The sequence below is a fragment of the Salvelinus alpinus genome, chromosome 6, assembly GCF_045679555.1.
Source record: "Salvelinus alpinus chromosome 6, SLU_Salpinus.1, whole genome shotgun sequence".
NCBI lineage: Eukaryota > Metazoa > Chordata > Actinopteri > Salmoniformes > Salmonidae > Salvelinus > Salvelinus alpinus.
Window position 1 is genome coordinate 43,145,190 of NC_092091.1, and position 21,358 is coordinate 43,166,547.

General features: G+C 44.6%; 1 protein-coding gene across 1 annotated transcript; it reads right to left on the reverse strand.

Annotated features, from left to right (window-relative positions):
• Positions 1–2,257: 2,257 nt before the first annotated feature.
• On the reverse strand, positions 2,258–16,145 carry LOC139578723 (phosphoglucomutase-1-like). The gene is made up of 11 exons (XM_071406699.1): positions 15,810–16,145; positions 13,255–13,417; positions 10,997–11,140; positions 10,609–10,734; positions 6,902–7,092; positions 6,524–6,678; positions 5,708–5,823; positions 5,367–5,502; positions 4,867–5,050; positions 4,413–4,547; positions 2,258–2,522 (listed from the first exon to the last, which is right to left on the reverse strand). The coding sequence occupies exons 1-11, from the start codon at positions 16,053–16,055 to the stop codon at positions 2,433–2,435; spliced, it is 1,686 nt and encodes a 561-aa protein (XP_071262800.1). The 5' UTR covers positions 16,056–16,145; the 3' UTR covers positions 2,258–2,432.
• Between the last annotated feature and the right edge of the window lie 5,213 nt (positions 16,146–21,358).

Sequence of the window (21,358 nt, forward strand, 5' to 3'; positions counted from 1 at the left end):
TTTTTGACTAGGGCCCATAGGTCTCTGGTCAAAAGTAGCACACTACATAAGGAATGGGATGCCATTTGGGACATAACCCAGGAATGTCTTTGGAGACATTACCTTTTGGAAACCCTCCCATTTCTCCTATATTGACTCTGGACAGAACCAGTCCTGATCCATCCTAAACTTCTTGGCTTGTTTGTTGATAGAGGATAGAATAACTCACGATGTTAATATCCAGAACATTGTCTCCTCTTAGAGGCCGTCATCATTAACATTATCACCCCACCCACTCATCTCCCCAGGCCCTGTGAAGGGCTGGCTAGTGGCTAGTTCTGTCTACCTCAGAGCTCTCTCTCACAGACTGTCTGCTGAGGGGGATTATGGTCTGGGTCTACCAGAGCTAATTCTCATCAGTTCAAATAGACAGACAACCCTGGCCTGGTATTTGTGGTGGGAAGTGGGCATGAATATATGAGAGTGAGAGATTTGTATTTTATTAGGATCCTCATTAGCAACAGCTAGTCTTACTGGGGTCCAACACATAACCCAAAGAAACATTCGACAAAAGATTTGACAAACATTAACATGCAGTGTGTTTGTTCAACTATCAATTACACATACATGTCAGTACATACACAAGTAGGTCACATGGGAGAGAGGCGTTGTGCCGTGAGGTGCTGCTTTATTTGTATTTATAAACCAGGTTCGCTGTTCACTTGCGCTATATGAGATGGGAGTTCCATGCAGGTATGGCTCTGAATAACACTGTACATTGCATTGAATTTGTTCTGGACCTGGGGACTGTGAAAAGACCCCTGGTGGCATGTCTGGTGGGGTAAGTGCGTGTGTTGACTATGCAAACAATCCGGAATTTCCAACACATGAATATAAAAACAAGAACCAATGCAGTCAGTCTTTCCTCAACTTTTAGCCAAGAGTCTGGCATGCATAGCATTGATATTAGCCGCTCTGTCCTGGGCCAGCTGCAGCTTAACTAGGGCATTCTTTGCAGCACTTAACCATATGGCTGGACAATAATCAAGATAGGATAAAAATAGAGGCTGCAGGACTTGCTTTGTGGAGGGTGGTGTCAAAAAAGCTCTTTATCACGGACAGACCTCTCTCGTTCTTTACAACAATTGAATCAATATAATTTGGACCATGACAGTGATAAAAGAGAGAAAATATAGAGGGGGAGTCTTGTTGACTATGCAGGTCCCAAGGCTGGTTGGCTGTGATCTCACCACCATAACCACATCCCAGCACTGATCTCTCAGATAATTGGCTAAATCAGGCATTCTGGGAGTGATCGATATCTCTCACCGAATCCGAGCGTGGTGGTAGTAGGGTGTGTGTTTGTTTGTGCGTGCCGCTACGGACAACAAAACATACTGCTCATGTAACCGATGTGAAATGGCTAGCTAGTTGGCGGTGGTGCGCGCTTATAGCATTTTAATCGGTGACGTCACTCGCTCTGAGACCTGAAGTAGTTGTTCCCCTTGATCTGCAAGGGCCGACACTTTTGTGGCGCGATGGGTAACGATGCTTCGTGGTGACTGTTGTTGATGTGTGCAGAGGGTCCGTGGTTCGAGCCCGGGTAGGGGCGAGGGGACGGACGAAAGTTAGTGTTACACTCATACTGCCTTTGCATGTTCAATAAGAAATGCAAATAATCCTTAAATATATTTTTCAACATTCAAAAAGTATTCACGCCCCTTGACTTTTTCCACAATTTGTTGTGTTACAGAGTGGGATTGAAATTGATTTAAAACACATTTTTTGTCAATGATCCACACAATTCTCTAAGGTCAAAGTGTAAGACAAATTAACATTAGTAAAGAATTTATGAAAATTAAAACGCTAACTTGACTAGATAAAATATTTTTTTGTTGAAAAACACAATTCCCATTTGACATTAAGCTATTGTGTGTAGGCCAGTGACAAAGACAAACAATTGAATCCATTTTAAATTCGGCAGTAACAACAAAATGTGTAAAAAGTCAAGGGGTGTGAATGCTTTCTAAATGCACTGTATATTTAAGCCATAATGCACGAGGGGGGTGTGGTATATGGCCAATATACCACGGTGCCTTATTGCTATTATAAACTGGTTATCAACGTAATTAGATCAGTAAAAATGCATGTTTTGTCATACTCAAGGTATACGGTCTGATATACCACAGCTGTCAGCCAATCAGCATTCAGGGCTCTAACCACCCAGTTTGTAATGAAAAACATATTGATATCTCCAAAATAAATACACGAGTGCAACAATAGTTTTTTTGTACGGACTTTTTATTCATAGTGAATGAAAGTGTTAGCTTTGAAGGCTTTGTTTGGACATTAGGGTAGAGGTGAGATTGTTCTTCTGGAAGTCAGAGGGTAGGCACAAGTTGAACGGTTGAAAGGACTGAGGTACCTTGAAGGGTGTGGCAGAGCATGTCAGTCTATGTGATCACAGTGGGGCCCGTGCGGCCGGTCTTCTCGTGGAGCCCAGAGATCTTCAGTGCAATCTCCACCAGTGGTTTCAGCATGACCTGAGGAAGACAGTCAACCTTAGACAACAGCCCCTTACCATAACCGCTTCCCCATTACAGTCTTAACAAAGAACTCCACCTGGCCCTCGAGTAGGCCAAGCCGAGCATCTGCAATATTGCTTTCACTTTTTCAAATTTGTGAGCAAGGTGAAGGAGCTGAAATTAATCAGTTTCAGAGGGCCTCTTTATCCAAAATGATTATCAGGGAGTTTCTTCCCCTTCTGCCAGTCTGAATTTCTTACTCTATCATTCTCCCTCCTGCCTAGAACACTTGATGAAGTGTCAAATCTGTACTTATTTAAAAAAACATTTTTTTCCCATGGTTCCTTTCCCCCCACTTCTTCCTGGCCCTGATATCAACCATGACTAAACTCTTAGCCAAACATTCCCTCTCAAGTCAACTAGGAATTCTGGAAGGCACGGTTGTTGGACCTGACGACCCAACGTGTCAAGGCAAATGGTTGTTAAGTCTAACATCAGAGATGCACTCAGGTGTGCCTCAAGGATCAATTTTAGTTTATTGTCTATAATCAACAACATTGATTGAGACAGCTGATGTCATCTGCATAAAAATGTACACTGTTCTCTTTTCAAGTGGCAGCAGTCTGACTGGCTTTTGAAAAAGCTCATAACAGCTTTTAAACATCATTCAACTGAATCTGTACGGTTTGAAGCTTGCGCTGAATTCCTCTAAAAACAAAATGAATGGTATTTTCCAATGCTAAACACTTTGAAAACCATGTCATGACTACCTTGGCAGGGCAGTCCATAGAGCAAGTTAAAGCCTACAAATATCTGGGCGTTTGGGTGGACGAGAAGTTGAGCTCCTTGTCAGGAAACTCAAGCTGTGTAAAGAATTTTATTAGCGGCAGAAAGCTTGTTTTATTTCCCTTTGCCACCAAAGTTGATTCGTTGTACCTTTCTCTCCGTGTTGGACTATGATGATACTATATGTGCAATCTTCAAGCTCTTCACTAAAGGTTCTTGACTCTGTATATCAGGCAGCCCTTCATTTAGTCACTAACCAGATGTCTAACTCCTCATTGTGATCTCTACAGTGTTGTCGGCTGGACATAGCAACAAGACTCAAGCCCTGGTACATTATTACTTAAAAGGCCATTTTATCCATCCTCTCTTCTAGCTCGAAAATAAAAACAGATAAAAGCTCAGATCCCAATCTTGTTTTATACTGACAGTGCCGAACATTAGAACAGAGCATGGGGGGGGGGGGGGGGAGTATTTTCATTACTCAGCCCCCTGGTCTTGGAATTCCCTCCAAGCCAACCTAAAACTACAGGACCTGGTGTCCCTAGAAGAGTTCAAAGGACAACCAGATTAACAGGTTGTTGAGACATGTATTTGTTCCTAGTTGTCACCCGAAGTAACTACTTGGCGTTGCCTTATGCATATTGTTTACCTTGAACCGTTTTTGATTCTGGAACTTGACGTATTGCACTTGTTTCTTTCCGGACTCGTGTACATGTTCTTTACTGACATGCTGCTTTTTCTATCATGATGCATCTTCATCTGGTTTGATGCATCTTCGGTCCGCCTGTTTGTCTGAAACTGATGCGTTCATGCTGCTGTCTTGGTCCAGGTTTCTCTTGAAAAATATTTATTTAAAAATCGCAACACTACTAATCTGGTTAAATAAAACTCTAAACAAGCTGTCTGCTAGGTCCAGATTCCAGACCTCCCCCTCCGGGCTGAGGGGAAGCCTTTTGAGGGCTATTCCCTCTGACAACGTAACAAACCTTGGAAGTGTGTGTGTAAATACTTCATCTCCCGTCGAGCCGTCATGACAAGTGCAAGGGCTCCCCCACTCTGCCCTGTCACATTCCATCATCCAAATCAGAAGACCCCAGCTGCTCCTCAGCCCTCAGGTCTCACCTGTGCGTCGCCGTAGATCTTGGCGGGGTCTTTCTCGTAGCTGTCTATGTAGAGCCTGACGGTCGCCCCGGCGCTGCCTGTCCCACTGAGACGGAAGATGATCCTGGAGCCGTCGGAGAAGACGATCCTCAGACCCTGAGAGACAGAGAGAGAGTTAAACCTGACTATATGATGACTATGGTGAAATGACTTATGAAAGTCAATTTACTGGAAATACGGAGCAAAAACGAATAACAACAATGGCATTTTTCAAGGTACAATATGCAAGTGCCTCTGGTGATACTTCAAGTCCCTAAATAGGGAGGATCAATCATGTGATGGTCATCTTTCGATTAACAAAATTGCTATAAATATCCATCACTCGTTATCATCAAACTATACTGACTAAATAGATCCCCCACATTGCATGTTGCAATGCCTCTGCCGAGACGCCCCCCTGGGTCCTGTCTCTAACCTGGTTCTTGGAGACGCTGCCGTCCACGGGGTCGGTGTAGGCAAAGTTGTCAGAGACTGCCACCTCATAACTTTTATCTCCCGACGAGAACTTCTGGCCCACAAAGGACTTGTCAAACATCGTAGCCTCCAGCTCCTTGATCATGGTGTTGGCTTTGTCTGAGTCCACCTCTTCATAGTCATACCTGGTGTAGATTGGACGGGTTGGGGAATGGTCTTAATAGGAAGACTAAATAAGCGCTCTCAACTGTCAATGTGTGCATACTCCACGAGATGAGTGGCGTTAAAATAGTCAAGTGGACCACCTTAACGAATGTGTACATTTATGGAGGCTATCATCGAAGAACTTGATATAAAAGAAAGCCTAACAAATAGTTCTATAAGCACTCCAATACTCTGAGAAACAAAGGCCCACAGAATGTGGCCCTGATCCAGATAGACTGTAGTTCTCTAGCTCACCACTGGAGGGTAACAGAGTAGCAGAGTCCATCCCAGACTTACCTGGTGAAGAAGTTCCTGCCAAATTTGTTCCAGTGGTCTTTCATGATCTCCTCCACACTCTGCTTCCTGTGGGCTAGGATGGACATCCAGGCCAGCACCGCCCACAAGCCGTCCTTCTCACGGATGTGATCAGAGCCTGGGGGTAAACAACGAAGAGAGGAGGGGAAGAAGAGTGGTGGTTAAGACATGTGCTAGCACCTCTCACCAGAATGCCTTGCCCAACTGACTGGAACGAAGTAATACCATGAATTCGATTTATCAAAATGTTTGAGCTGATGGGCCATAGTAAACAGGCTAGATCTGGATGTTATATTACTTGAAAATGTGGATCCCTCACTCACCAGTGCCGAAGCTCTCCTCTCCGCACAGAGACAGCTTGCCAGCGTCCATAAGGTTGCCGAAGAACTTCCAGCCAGTAGGTGTCTCATACAGATTCATTTTCAGGGCTTTAGCCACACTGAGGGACAGAGAGAGCAAAAGAGCTCATTTTCATGTCCTAACTCCGGCACTTAAACACTGATGAGGAAACTAGGAGCGGCAGGTAGCCTAGTGGTTAGAGCATTGGGCCAGTAACCGAAAGGTTGCTGGATCGAATCCCAAGCTGACAAGGTAAAAATCTGTCGATCTGCCACTGTTCCCCGGTAGGCCGTCATTGTAAATAAGAATTTGTTCTTAACTGACTTGCATAGTTAAATATATATATATATATATTTTTAAATGCTGATTATGACACCTACAGCTACTGATGTCACAGGAAGGCCAAAAAGATCATCAAGGACAACAACCACCCAAGCCATTGCCTGTTCACATCGCTTCCATCCAGAAGGCGAGGTCAGTACAGGTGCATCAAAGCTGGGACCATCTATTGCACCTTGCCTATGCCGCTCGGCCAATGCTCATCCATATATTTATATGTACATATTCTCATTCACCCCTTTAGATTTGTGTGTATTAGGTAGTTGTTGGGAAATTGTTAGATAACTTGTTAGATATCACCGCACTGTCGGAACTAGAAGCACAAGCATTTCGCTACACTCGCATTAACATCTGCTAACGATGTGTACGTGACCAATAACATTTGATACATTAATAAATAAATATTTAATGCACAATCAAGAAGAAGCTATGAACGGACTGTGTGTGGACGTTAGGCTCACTTGTCCAGAGCTCCGCTTGTGGGCATGCTGCGGGCCAGACCTTTGACCCCAGTCTTCTGGAAGTAGGGGATGCAGGCGATGTTGGCTGCGATGACGGCCACAGAGTCCGATGGGTTGACGAAGAAGCCATGCTTTCCCAGGACCATGTTACGATCCTGTGGAGCAGAAAGGAGAGGGTAGGGAAGGAAAGGGAAGAAGAGGGGAGGGGAGGAGAGGATCAGCATCTGAACAGACTGCAGCAGAGACTAGGTAAAGAAGACGTTTGGATGGATTGTGAGCTGACTCAAGGACTGGTTCTACTGACACTAGGGAACACCAGTCACGCAAGGAATAGTTTCAATTACAGGCTTCCTACAGCCCCCCCGACTGTCTACTTACACCGTCCCCGTCGAAGGCGGCTCCAAGGTCGTACTCTCCTCCCTTCATGGCGTTGACCAGGTCAGAAGCGTAGGTCAGATTGGGGTCTGGGTGGTGACCACCAAAGTCCTCCTTGGGGACACAGTTGAAAGCACCATCGGCGGCAGCGCCCAACTCCTCACAAACTATCTTCTTCACATAGGGTCCAACCACTGTGGAGGGGGGCAAGAGGGTAAAGCTTATTATGTATAGGGGTGTGGATGTGCATTGTGTGTGTGCTGGGAATCTAACTAAACTAAAAACAGCATTTAAGAGATTGGACTCATTTGGAAAACATGTCACAGTCCTAAAGACACAAAACGGTGTTTGTCCTGGGGATACAAACAGAACTGAGAGCAGGAATCTAGTTCATCTACCTTGCTTAAACATAATAAAATAAAAATGTATATATAATATATACAGTTGAAGTCAACCACTCCACAAATTTCTTGTTAACAAACTATAGTTTTGGCAAGTCAGAAAGGACATCTACTTTGTGCATGACACAAGTAATTTTTCCAGCAATTGTTTACAGACAGATTATTTTCACTTATAATTCACTGTATCACAATTGCAGTGGGTTAGAAGTTTACATACACTAAGTTGACTATGCCTTTAAACAGCTTGGAAAATTCCAGAAAATTATGTCATGGCTTTACAAGCTTCTGATAGGCTTATTGACATCATTTGAGTCAATTGGAGGTGTACCTGTGGATATATTTCAAGGCCTACCTTCAAACTCAGTTCCTCTTTGCTTGATATCATGGGAAAACCAAAAGAAATCAGCCAAGACCTCAGAAAAAAATGGTAGACCTCCACAAGTCTGGTTCATCCTTGGGAGCAATTTCCAAATGCCTTAAGGTACCACGTTCATCTGTACAACCAATAGTACACACGTACACTGCTCAAAAGGGAACACTAAAATAACACATCCTAGATCTGAATGAATGAACTATTCTTATTAAATACTTTTTTCTTTACATAGTTGAATGTGCTGACAACAAAATCACACAAAAATTATCAATGGAAATCAAATTTATCAACCCATGGAGGTCTGGATTTGGAGTCACACTCAAAATTAAAGTGGAAAATCACACTACAGGCTGATCCAATTTTGATGTAATGTCCTTAAAACAAGTCAAAATGAGGCTCAGTAGTGTGTGTGGCCTCCACGTGCCTGTATGACCTCCCTACAACGCCTGGGCATGCTCCTGATGAGGTGGCGGATGGTCTCCTGAGGGATCTCCTCTCAGACCTGGACTAAAGCATCCGCCAACTCCTGGACAGTCTGTGGTGCAACGTGGCGTTGGTGGATGGAGCGAGACATGATGTCCCAGATGTGCTCAATTGGATTCAGGTCTGGGGAACGGGCGGGCCAGTCCATAGCATCAATGCCTTCCTCTTGCAGGAACTGCTGACACACTCCAGCCACATGAGGTCTAGCATTGTCTTGCATTAGGAGGAACCCAGGGCCAACCGCACCAGCATATGGTCTCACAAGGGCTCTGAGGATCTCATCTCGGTACCTAATGGCAGTCAGGCTACCTCTGGCGAGCCCATGGGGGGCTGTGCGGCCCCCCAAAGAAATGCCACCCCACACCATGACTGACCCACCGCCAAACCGGTCATGCTGGAGGATGTTGCAGGCAGCAGAACGTTCTCCACGGCGTCTCCAGACTGTCACATGTGCTCAGTGTGAACCTGCTTTCATCTGTGAAGAGCACAGGGCGCCAGTGGCGAATTTGCCAATCTTGGTGTTCTCTGGCAAATGCCAAACGTCCTGCACGGTGTTGGGCTGTAAGCACAACCCCCACCTGTGGACGTCGGGCCCTCATACCACCCTCATGGAGTCTGTTTCTGACCGTTTGAGCAGACACATGCACATTTGTGGCCTGCTGGAGGTCATTTTGCAGGGCTCTGGCAGTGCTCCTCCTGCTCCTTCTTGCACAAAGGCGGAGGTAGCGGTCCTGCTGCTGGGTTGTTGCCCTCCTACGGCCTCCTCCACGTCTCCTGATGTACTGGCCTGTCTCCTGGTAGCGCCTCCATGCTCTGGATACTACGCTGACAGACACAGCAAACCTTCTTGCCACAGCTCGCATTGATGTGCCATCCTGGATGAGCTGCACTACCTGAGCCACTTGTGTGGGTTGTAGACTCCGTCTCATGCTACCACTAGAGTGAAAGCACCGCCAGCATTCAAAAGTGACCAAAACATCAGCCAGGAAGCATAGGAACTGAGAAGTGGTCTGTGGTCACCACCTGCAGAACCACTCCTTTATTGTGGGTGTCTTGCTAATTGCCTATAATTTCCACCTTTTGTCTATTCCATTTGCACAACAGCATGTGAAATTTATTGTCAATCAGTGTTGCTTCCTAAGTGGACAGTTTGATTTCACAGAAGTGAGATTGACTTGGAGTTACATTGTGTTGTTTAAGTGTTCCCTTTATTTTTTTGAGCAGTGTATAAACACCATGTGACCACGCAGTCGTCATACCGCTCAGGAAGGAGACTCGTTCTGTCTCCTAGAGATGAACGTACTTTGGTACAAAAAGTGCAAATAAATCCCAGAACAACAGCAAAGGACCTTGTGAAGATGCTGGAGGAAACGGGTACAAAAGTATATTTTTCCACAGTAAAACAAGTCCTATATCGACACAACCTGAAAGGCCACTCAGCACGGAAGAAGCCACTGCTCCGAAACCGCCATAAAAAAAGCCAGACTACGGTTTGCAACTGCACATGGGGACAAATATCGTACTTTTTGGAGAAATGTCCTCTGGTCTGATGAAACAAAAATTTAACTGTTTGGCCATAATGACCATCGTTATGTTTTGAGGAAAAATGGGGACGCTTGCAAGCCGAAGAACACCATCCCAACCGTGAAGCACGGGGGTGGCAGTATCATGTTGTGGGGGTGCTTTGCTGCAGGAGGGACTGGTCCACTTCACAAAGTAGATGACATCATGAGGCAGGAAAACTATGTTGATATATTGAAGCAACATCTCAAGACATCAGTCAGGAAGTTACATCTTGGTCGCAAATGGGTCTTCCAAATGGACAATGACCCCAAGCATACTTCCAAAGTTGTGGCAAAATGGCTTAAGGACAACAAAGTCAAGCTATTGGAGTGGCCATCACAAAGCCCTGACCTCAATCCTATAGAACATTTGTGGGCAGAACTGAAAAAGCGTGTGCGAGCAAGGAGGCCAACAAACTTGACTCAGTTACACCAGCTCTGTCAGGAGGAATGGGCCAAAATTCACCCAACTTATTGTGGGAAGCTTGTGGGAGGCTACCCAAAACGTTTGACCCAAGTTAAGCAATTTAAAGGCAATGCTACCAAATACTAATTGAGTGTATGTAAACTTCTGACCCACTGGGAATGTGATGAAAGAAATAAAAGCTGAAATAAATCATTATCTCTACTATTATTCTGACATTTCACATTCTTAAAATAAAGTGGTGATCCTAACGGACCTAAAACAGGGAATTTTTACAGGAATTGTGAATAAATGAGTTTAAATGTATTTGGCTAAGGTGTATGTAAACTTCCGACTTCAACTGTATGTATGCATGTATATATGCATGTAAATAAATAAAAGCCAATTGAATACAAAACATGGGAGATGGTGGAGGTGTCATACAGCAGCCAGCACCAGAGAGGTAGGCTACAGTATGTGATCCTTACCTCCATGCATGGCGTCCAGACGGACTTTAATGTGATTGGCGCCAGACACCAGCCCCTTCAAGGCATGGAAGTCGAAGATTCCCCTCAGCATCTCAGCGTAGGCCTCCACAGAGTCCACAATCTCCACTGTAGAGGATAAACAGCAGAGTGGGGATTGAGAAGACTTACTGTAGCATTTTTGTAGACTCAGGATAAAACAGACAAATTATAAAACTACACTACACATACTTTAGTTCACAGTGCTTTACTGATTGCAATAACACCTGAACTTCAGTGGCTTGCCCAAGGATTTGTACCAGTGAGCTTCTCACAGATTTGGTCTCCAAGCTAACCCATCCCAGTCAGTTGAGACCTGACACCCAGCTATTCCCGTCCAATCACACAATACCTGTCATGGGCTTGAACGTGTCCACATCGAAAGTCTGCTTGCCGATCTTGGAGATGTCCACTTTGAGGTCAGGGCAGATGTGGTACTCTGTTATGCTCTTGCTGATCTGGAAGATTTTGTCTGTGATTCCCTCTGGAGCAGGACCTGGGGGCAGAGACATACAGTAGGGTGAGGAGGATAAGGAAGAGGTTAGAGAAATGCTATGCAATACAGTAAAACAGCCATACTCATCACCACTATGTATACTAAACTTTGTCTTCAAATTATCGATTGATGTATATCAGCATTGCTCTGCGCACCCTATCCTGAAACGTGCTCCACCTTACTAGCTGACTTTGCCGACTATGAAGGGAAAAAAATGACTTACTGTGTGATACAGTGGGGCAAAAAAGTATTTAGTCAGCCACCAATTGTGCAAGTTCTCCCACTTAAAAAGATGAGAGAGGCCTGTAATTTTCATCATAGGTACACTTCAACTATGACAGACAAAATGAGGAAAAAAAATCCAGAAAATCACATTGTAGGATTTTTAATGAATTTATTTGCAAATTATGGTGGAAAATAAGTATTTGGTCAATAACAAAAGTTTATCTCAATACTTTGTTATATACCCTTTGTTGGCAATGACAGAGGTCAAACGTTTTCTGTAAGTCTTCACAAGGTTTTCACACACTGTTGCTGGTATTTTGGCCCATTCCTCCATGCAGATCTCCTCTAGAGCAGTGATGTTTTGGGGCTGTTGCTGGGCAACACGGACTTTCAACTCCCTCCAAAGATTTTCTATGGGGTTGAGATCTGGAGACTGGCTAGGCCACTCCAGGACCTTGAAATGCTTCTTACGAAGCCACTCCGTTGCCCGGGCGGTGTGTTTGGGATCATTGTCATGCTGAAAGACCCAGCCAAGTTTCATCTTCAATGCCCTTGCTGATGGAAGGAGGTTTTCACTCAAAATCTCACGATACATGGCCCCATTCATTCTTTCCTTTACACGGATCAGTCGTCCTGCTCCCTTTGCAGAAAAACCCTCCACCCCCATGCTTCACAGTAGGTATGGTGTTCTTTGGATGCAACTCAGCATTCTTTGTCCTCCAAACACGGCAAGTTGAGTTTTTACCAAAAAGTTATATTTTGGTTTCGTCTGACCATATGACATTCTCCCAATCTTCTTCTGGATCATCCAAATGCTCTCTAGCCAACTTCAGACGGGCCTGGACATGTACTGGCTTAAGCAGGGGGACACGTCAGGCACTGCAGGATTTGAGTCCCTGGCGGCGTAGAGTGTTACTGATGGTAGGCTTTGTTACTTTGGTCCCAGCTCTCTGCAGGTCATTCACTAGGTCCCCCCGTGTGGTTCTGGGATTTTTGCTCACCGTTCTTGTGATCATTTTGACCCCACGGGGTGAGATCTTGCGTGGAGCCCCAGATCGAGGGAGATTATCAGTGGTCTTGTATGTCTTCCATTTCCTAATAATTGCTCCCACAGTTGATTTCTTCAAACCAAGCTGCTTACCTATTGCAGATTCAGTCTTCCCAGCCTGGTGCAGGTCTACAATTTTGTTTCTGGTGTCCTTTGAAAGCTCTTTGCTCTTGGCCATAGTGGAGTTTGGAGTGTGACTGTTTGAGGTTGTGGACAGGTGTCTTTTATACTGATAACAAGTTCAAACAGGTGCCATTAATACAGGTAACGAGTGGAGGACAGAGGAGCCTCTTAAAGAAGAAGTTACAGGTCTGTGAGAGCCAGAAATCTTGCTTGTTTGTAGGTGACCAAATACTTATTTTCCACCATAATTTGCAAATAAATTCATTAAAAATCCTACAATGTGATTTTCTGGATTTTTTTTTCTAATTTTGTCTGTCATAGTTGAAGTGTACCTATGATGAAAATTACAGGCCTCTCTCATCTTTTTAAGTGGGAGAACTTGCACAATTGGTGGCTGACTAAATACTTTTTTGCCCCACTGTATGTGGTTGTCCCATCTAGCCATCTTAAGATGAATGCATTGGATAAGAGTGTCTGCTAAATGGCTAAATTGTAAATGTAAATCTTCATCAAAGGTCAGTGAAGTTTAAACGTTACCCTCCAGCACAGTCTCATCCCCTGTTCCTATCTCTCACCGGTCTCTCTCCTCTGTGGGTTTTCCCTTTCTCCCTCCTGTGTCTCTCTTTCCAGTCTCTCTCCTCCCTTCCCATCCCCTTCCTGTCTTCCTACCTCTCCATTTCGTCGCTCTCCTTCCTATCCCTCTCCTCTCCCATCTCACCTCCGGAGGCTATGTTGTACTTGATGCCAAAGTCTCCGTTGGGGCCACCGGGGTTGTGGCTGGCCGTGAGGATGATTCCTCCCACAGCTTTGAGCTTGCGGATCACACAGGACACAGCAGGGGTGGACATGATGCCATCCTGACCGATGATCAGGTGGCCGATCTACATGGAGACAGGAGAGTAAGCGAGGGACGGGGAGAACAATGGGCTAATCAGCTTTCTCTGTCATTTTTTAATATATGTTATACTGTGGAGAATATTCCCTGCCGTTCTGCGCGTGCCACATTTGCATATTCTCTGGTCAGAATCTGCCCGAACCTGTTGAGTGGAGCAGCGTATTTCCCCCCTGGCCTTTTGTTGTTTCATTACTGATAATAACTTTGTACATGTGTGCATACCTGCAACAGTAAGTACCTTATAATTTGTATCAACATTTCCTTGTTGTAATTATGCTGTTGTTTCTACCCAAGCACACAGAGTTAAGTTATTTTCCATTGCTAGCTATTTGAATTGATTTGCACGTGGCGGCCTCATGCCCAATAATTGGTACATGTATAGAGAATGTGTAGCCCGTCTTCTTTAATTATAACCGCAGACACGAGAGGTACTCATTTCATAGCCTTTATGGTATAATTTTCTGTTCATGTGTTTAAGTCCATTTCTCCATTAGTTCTGCATGCTACTATGGCGTCAGAGAATCGCTAGCTTCTTTTACTCCCTTGAAGTGGTCATCATGGCCCTTTGGCCTGTTCATTGTATAGCTCTGCCCTGCCCCCTTGTGGAGCTTTTTAATTAGGTTTTGCCTATGTTAATCAACGGTGCAATATAACTGTCATATTGTCATTATGCCTTACTGCTCTAATAGTTGCTTATTATTTTACCGCTGTGATATTGTCTTGATGCTTATATCCTGATATTGTACCAATATTGCATACTAATTACCATTTCTTAACTCTGTACTTTCAGAAAACCACACACACACATTTTGAAACCCCTGTGAATATATTTCCAGTAAACATCTTAAACATAACTGGACATCTTTCTTACCCGAAGATTGAGGCCAGCTTTTGTATGACTAGCAACATTTAGTGAATGCACTGTAGACTCCTTTACACACTGTACATCCTATTTATTTTCATTACATTCACCCATTCAGTCTACACACAGTGTGAGGATGAAAATACGAGAGGAGTATACTGATTCAACATGCCAGTGGTGAGGTCAGGCTGCTATGTGGAAGCTAAACAAGCAGCTGAGCGACACGGGATAGTATGGAAAGTAAACCATGTTCGGGGGTTGGTAGGATATTGTGTTTACAATATTGCGAAATCTACTGGGCAGCATATAGCCTCGAGGTTAGAGCGTTTGGCCAGTAACCGAAAGGTCATTGGTTCAAATCCTGGAGCTGACAAGGGGAGAGAAAAAAAGGCACTTAACCCCAATTGCACCTGGGGAGTCTCTCAGGGGGAGTTGGGATATGCAAGAAACACTTACCTAATAGGCCTACATCAAAAGTTAAGATGACACGGGCAGCAAATGAAACGCAGCAATACATTATTCATCGTGAATATGATGCAGACAGAGTGGAGTTGATGATCATGACGTTCATTTTGTGTAGGATCATAATGGGACAGATCCGATTGGAGCTATAATGGTGTGATAATGACGTTGGTCTGTCTGTACATCGTGTTCAGCCAGGAGGTCATTGTGTGTCTAGTTTAACAAGATGTGCCTGTGTACCCAAATGCCCATCTCTCTGTAATGCAAACCGCAGGGCTACGTGACAGCACGCCACCACGCCTTCCCCTAAAGTCGCAGAGGGAACGAACAGAACGTACCGCTGTGCGTGACACTGACATCCCAAAACAGTCTCTCCTAATAAAATAACCCCTCGGTGTTGCACTTTTTCCCGATTATTACAAACTTGCAAAGAACCGTTGTCTTTGTTTGTATACTAAATATTCATGGCAAGGAAGAGTGCTCACTGAATGGATATGCTACATAAGGGGAACCGGATGGTGTTGTGTTGTTTTGCGTCACCTGGGGAAAGGGCAAGGGTATCCTACCATTTAACATGCCATCTCCGTGCACTTCATCGAAAGATCAGCGGGGTCATTTAGCACCAGAGACAGTCTAAGAACTCCACTGACCCCTATCACGTTCCGATACATGGGGGCTTGCACGTCAGTGAACTTCAAAGTCAACGAGGATCCAATACTTTCTTTAAAATGATCCTATGCATGTGATTTGATATGAGAGAGAATTGTCATCTAGGCCTATATATTCCAAATTAATATAGTTTAAGCAAATGTAGGCTCAGGCTGATAGTTATTTTAGTCTACATGACAGCAATTGAAATGAATGTATCCGCCAACTTCAACACAATCACAGAAGCGTTACAATGTATAAACGATTGGAGCTGCCACTGTCAATACCGGGAGCTGTCAAAGATGCTAGGCTAGCTGCTGATGCTATGCACGTTTGAGGGTGAGGCCTAGGTTTAAAAGTCATGTTTTAGGAACTACAGCTGGACTATGACAGAATTATTACTGACCCCATTAGCAGCGGCGATCTGGATGATCAACTGAATGGCATCTTTCATGAAAAACCTTCCATCTCCTCCCACTACGAGCAGTCCAGGCTGACGCTCCGCTGGGTCGATGCAAGAAATAATGCTTTGAATGAAGTTCTCTGCATAGTGCTCATTCGTTTGAAAGACTGTCACCCTTTTCCTCAGGCCACTCGTACCAGGCTTCTGGTCGGGATATGCCTTGGTTTTGACTACTGTGATTTTCGTCATTTTCCCAAATAAAGTTGACAGCCCGTGTGATCCGCTGATTCAATGGAGGCGAATGCACCCCACAGCCTGCCACAAGTCCCCTTTGATCGGATCCCGCCCACTTTTACATTTAAAACGACAGTACTCCAATTTGAATTTAGGCCTGTCAGTGCATGAAGGAAACCATATTTCGCTTTGTAAGTAAGGATGCAAGATGTTGGATGCCACAGTGTACAGTGCTTCAGAAAGTATTCATACCCTTTGACTTATTCCACATTTGGTTTTTTTTACAACAGGGCTGTCAAACTCATTCCACAGAGGGCCGAGTGTCTGCAGGTTTTTTATTTTCATTTCAATTAAGACCTAGACAACCAGGTGAAGGGAGTTCGTTACTAATTAGTGACCGTAATTCGTGAATTCAGAAACTAGGCTCTCCATGGAATTAGTTTGAATGTGTGTTACAGCCTTAATTCAAAATGGATAAAATATTTTTTTTTCACACTTATCTACATACAATACCCCATAATGACTAAGTGAAAACATGTTTTTAGAATTTTTTGCAAATGTATTGAAAATGAAATAGAGAAATATCTCATTTAGATAAGTATTCACACCCCTTAGTCAATACATGTTAGAATCACCTTTGGCAGCGATTACAGCTGTGAGTCTTTTCTGGGTAAGTCTCTAAGAGCTTTGCACACCTGGATTGTACAATATTTGCACATTATTCTTTTTACAATTCTTCAACTAGTGTTTTTGATTCATCCTCAGTTTTCCTATCACAGCTATTAAACTCACTGTTTTAAAGTCACCATTGGCCTCACCAGTCACCATTCATCTCTGGAAACTTGAGTTAGGAAGGAGGCCTGTATCTTTGTAGTGACTGGGTGTATTGATACACCATCCAAAGTGTAATAACCACCATGCTCAAAGGGATATTCAATCTCTGCTTTCTTTTATTAAAATGTTTACCCATCTCCCAATAGGTGCCCTTCTTTGCGGGGCATTGGATACCCTCCCTGGTTTTTGTGGTTGAATCTGTGTTGGAAATGCACTGCTCGACTGAGGGACCTTACAAATAATTGTACGTGTGGGCTACAGAGATGAGGTAGTCATTCAAAAGTCATGTTAACACACTATGATTGCACACATAGTGAGTCCATGTATCACGACTCAGGATATGACCCAGATGGAAACAAGAGACAAAGGGCTGTGAGACAGAGGTTTAATCCAAGATGGCTTAGCAGTTCAGACGTCATTTCTGTTTCGTATTGTCGTGTCCTGTATATATATATATTTACACCTTTCTTCGCATATCTTTTATATATTTTATTATCCAAGAACTCAACTACAAAAGCTTCCCTGCAAAAGCTTTCCTGCAACCCGCTTCACCAATTACAAAAAAGTATTATTTACCTCAAATCTGAAAAACCACCGTGGAAGCTAGCCAGGGGCTAATTCAGAAGCTAGCCAGAAAGCTAACCAGAAGCTATCCGATAGCTAGCCAGAAGCTAATCTGTAGCTGCCCAGAAATTAGCCGGTCTGCTGGCTAGCGTTGGTGTTTCAGCTGCCCACGTTTTGTGGTCATCAGCTATTCCTTTAGCTCGATAATCTACCGGCACTTTTGTGCAACGCGACTCGGACCGGAGCATTCCGGGACTTTTTCTCTCTCAGTTTCCCCGGATTTCAGCCGCAGGCTCTGGACATTTGCTAACAGCTAGCTAGCTGCAAACCGTGTGACTATTGGCTTACGTCGATCCCGGAGCAAACTCAAATCATTCCGGAGCTAGCCAGCTGAGGAGTTCCATCAGCCATTCCTGGGCTACAGTCACCTATCCGGACCCGTTTTTCGTTGTTGCTGCAGATACGGAGCCCCACCGGGCCTTCACGACTGACTGCCGACGTTATCTGCCCGAGGGAGTTATCCAACTGGCACCTCCGTCCCGACGTTACCTGAACGCTCATCTGGGGCCCGCTAACCGTTAGCTGTCTTATCGGCTGCTATCTGAATAAGTATATCGGACAATTATTATTATTATTTATTTATTTAATTTTTTTCTTGGGTCACTTTATCTATTTTGCCAATTTGGATTGATCCCCTCTACCACACGGAACCCCACTAACCTACCGACGGAAACGCACGAGGTATCTACAAATAGACTTCCATACTATGCTATCTTGCTACCGATAGCCATCTACCCGGCCAGCTGTCTGGATCGCCGTGACCCCAACCAACCTCTACTCACTGGACCCTTATTGATCACTCGATTAAGCATGCCTCTCCTTAATGTAAATATGCCTTGTCCATTGCTGTTCTGGTTAGTGTTTATTGGCTTATTTCACTGTAGAGCCTCTAGCCCTGCCCACTATACCATATCCAACCTCACAGTTCCACCACCCACATATGCGATGACATCACCTGGTTTCAATGATGTTTCTAGAGACAATATCTCTCTCATCATCACTCAATACCTAGGTTTACCTCCACTGTATTCACATCCTACCATACCTTTGTCTGTACATTATTCCTTTAAGCTATTTTATCGCCCCCAGAAACTTCCTTTTACTCTCTGCTCTAGAAGTTCTAGACGACCAATTCTCATAGCTTTTAGCCGTACCCTTATCCTACTCCTCCTCTGTTCCTCTGGTGATGTAGAGGTGAATCCAGGCCCTGCAGTACCTAGCTCCACTCCTATTCCCCAGGCGCTCTCTTTTGATGACTTCTGTAACCGTAATAGCCTTGGCTTCATGCATGTTAACATTAGAAGCCTCCTCCCTAAGTTTGTTTTGTTCACTGCTTTAGCACACTCTGCCAACCCGGATGTTTTAGCCGTGTCTGAATCCTGGCTTAGAAAGACCACCAAAAATTCTGACATTTTCATCCCCAACTACAAGATTTTCAGACAAGATAGAACGGCCAAAGGGGGCGGTGTTGCAATCTATTGCAAAGATTGCCTGCAGAGTTCTGTTTTACTATCCAGGTCTGTTCCCAAACAATTTGAACTTCTACTTTTAAAAATCCACCTCTCTAAAAACAAGTCTCTCACCGTTGCCGCCTGCTATAGACCACCCTCTGCCCCCAGCTGTGCTCTGGACACTATATGTGAACTGATTGCCCCCCATCTATCTTCAGAGCTCGTGCTGCTAGGCGACCTAAATTTTAACATGCTTAACACCCCAGCCACCCTACAATCTAAGCTTGATGCCCTCAATCTCACACAAATTATCAATGAACCTACCAGGTACCACCCCAATTCCGTAAACACGGGTACCCTCATAGATATCATCCTAACAAACTTACCCTCCAAATACACCTCTGCTGTTTTCAACCAAGATCTCAGCGATCACTGCCTCATTGCCTGCATCCGTAATGGGTCAGCGGTCAAACGACCTCCACTCATCACTGTCAAACGCTCCCTGAAACACTTCAGCGAGCAGGCCTTTCTAATCGACCTGGCCGAGGTATCCTGGAAGGATATTGATCTCATCCCGTCAGTAGAGGATGCCTGGACATTTTTTAAAAATGCCTTCCTCACCATCTTGAATAAGCATGCCCCATTCAAGAAATTTAGAACCAGGAACAGATATAGCCCTTGGTTCTCTCCTGACCTGACTGCCCTTAACCAACAGAAAAACATCCTATGGCGTTCTGCATTAGCATCGAACAGCCCCCGTGATATGCAACTTTTCAGGGAAGCTAGAAACCAGTATACATACACAGGCAGTTAGAAAAGCCAAGGCTAGCTTTTTCAAGCAGAAATTTGCTTCCTGCAACACAAATTCAAAAAAGTTCTGGGACACTGTAAAGTCCATGGAGAATAAGAACACCTCCTCCCAGCTTCCAACTGCTCTGAAGATAGGAAACACTGTCACCACCGACAAATCCACTATAATTGAGAATTTCAATAAGCATTTTTCTACGGCTGGCCATGCTTTCCACCTGGCTACCCCTACCCCGGACAACAGCACTGCCCTCCCCTCTGCTACTCGCCCAAGCCTTCCCCATTTCTCTTTCTCCCAAATACAGTCAGCTGATGTTCTAAAAGAGCTGCAAAATCTGGACCCTTACAAATCAGCCGGGCTAGATAATCTGGACCCTTTCTTTCTAAAACTATCTGCTGAAATTGTTGCCACCCCTATTACTAGCCTTTTCAACCTCTCTTTCGTGTCGTCTGAGATTCCCAAAGATTGGAAAGCAGCTGCGGTTATCCCCCTCTTCAAAGGGGGGGACACTCTTGACCCTAACAGCTACAGACCTATATCTATCCTACCCTGCCTTTCTAAGGTCTTCGAAAGCCAAGTCAACAAACAGATTACCGACCATTTCGAATCCCACCATACCTTCTCCGCTATGCAATCTGGTTTCAGAGCTGGTCATGGGTGCACCTCAGCCACGCTCAAGGTCATAAATGATATCTTAACCGCCATCGATAGGAAACAATACTGTGCAGCCGTATTCATTGACCTGGCCAAGGCTTTTCACTCTGTCAATCACCACATCCTCATCGGCAGACTCGACAGCCTTGGTTTCTCTAATGATTGCCTCGCCTGGTTCACCAACTACTTCTCTGATCGAGTTCAGTGTGTCAAATCGGAGGGTCTGTTGTCCGGGCCTCTGGCAGTCTCCATGGGGGTGCCACAGGGTTCAATTCTTGGACCGACTCTCTTCTCTGTATACATCAATGATGTCGCTCTTGCTGCTGGTGATTCTCTGATCCACCTCTACGCAGACGACACTATTCTGTATACTTCTGGCCCTTCTTTTGACACTGTGTTAACAACCCTCCAGGCGAGCTTCAATGCCATACAACTCTCCTTCCGTGGCCTCCAATTGCTCTTAAATACAAGTAAAACTAAATGCATGCTCTTCAACCGATCGCTGCCTGCACCTGCCCGCCTGTCCAACATCACTACTCTGGACGGCTCTGACCTAGAATATGTGGACAACTACAAATACCTAGGTGTCTGGTTAGACTGTAAACTCTCCTTCCAGACTCACATCAAACATCTCCAATCCAAAGTTAAATCTAGAATTGGCTTCCTATTCCGCAACAAAGCATCCTTCACTCATGCTGCCAAACATACCCTTGTAAAACTGACCATCCTACCAATCCTCGACTTCGGTGATGTCATTTACAAAATAGCCTCCAAAACCCTACTCAATAAATTGGATGCAGTCTATCACAGTGCCATCCGTTTTGTCACCAAAGCCCCATATACTACCCACCACTGCGACCTGTACACTCTCGTTGGCTGGCCCTCGCTTCATACTCGTCGCCAAACCCACTGGTTCCAGGTCATCTACAAGACCCTGCTAGGTAAAG

Coding starts and splice junctions, on each gene's coding strand:
- LOC139578723 (XM_071406699.1), bottom strand. CDS start 16,055: ATGACGAAAATCACAGTAGTCAAAACCAAGGCATATCCCGACCAGAAG. Junction 10,735..10,996: donor CACGTTCAAGCCCATGACAG/GTATTGTGTGAT, acceptor TATCCTCTACAG/TGGAGATTGTGGACTCTGTG. Junction 2,523..4,412: donor AGATCTACGGCGACGCACAG/GTGAGACCTGAG, acceptor TGTCTTCCTCAG/GTCATGCTGAAACCACTGGT.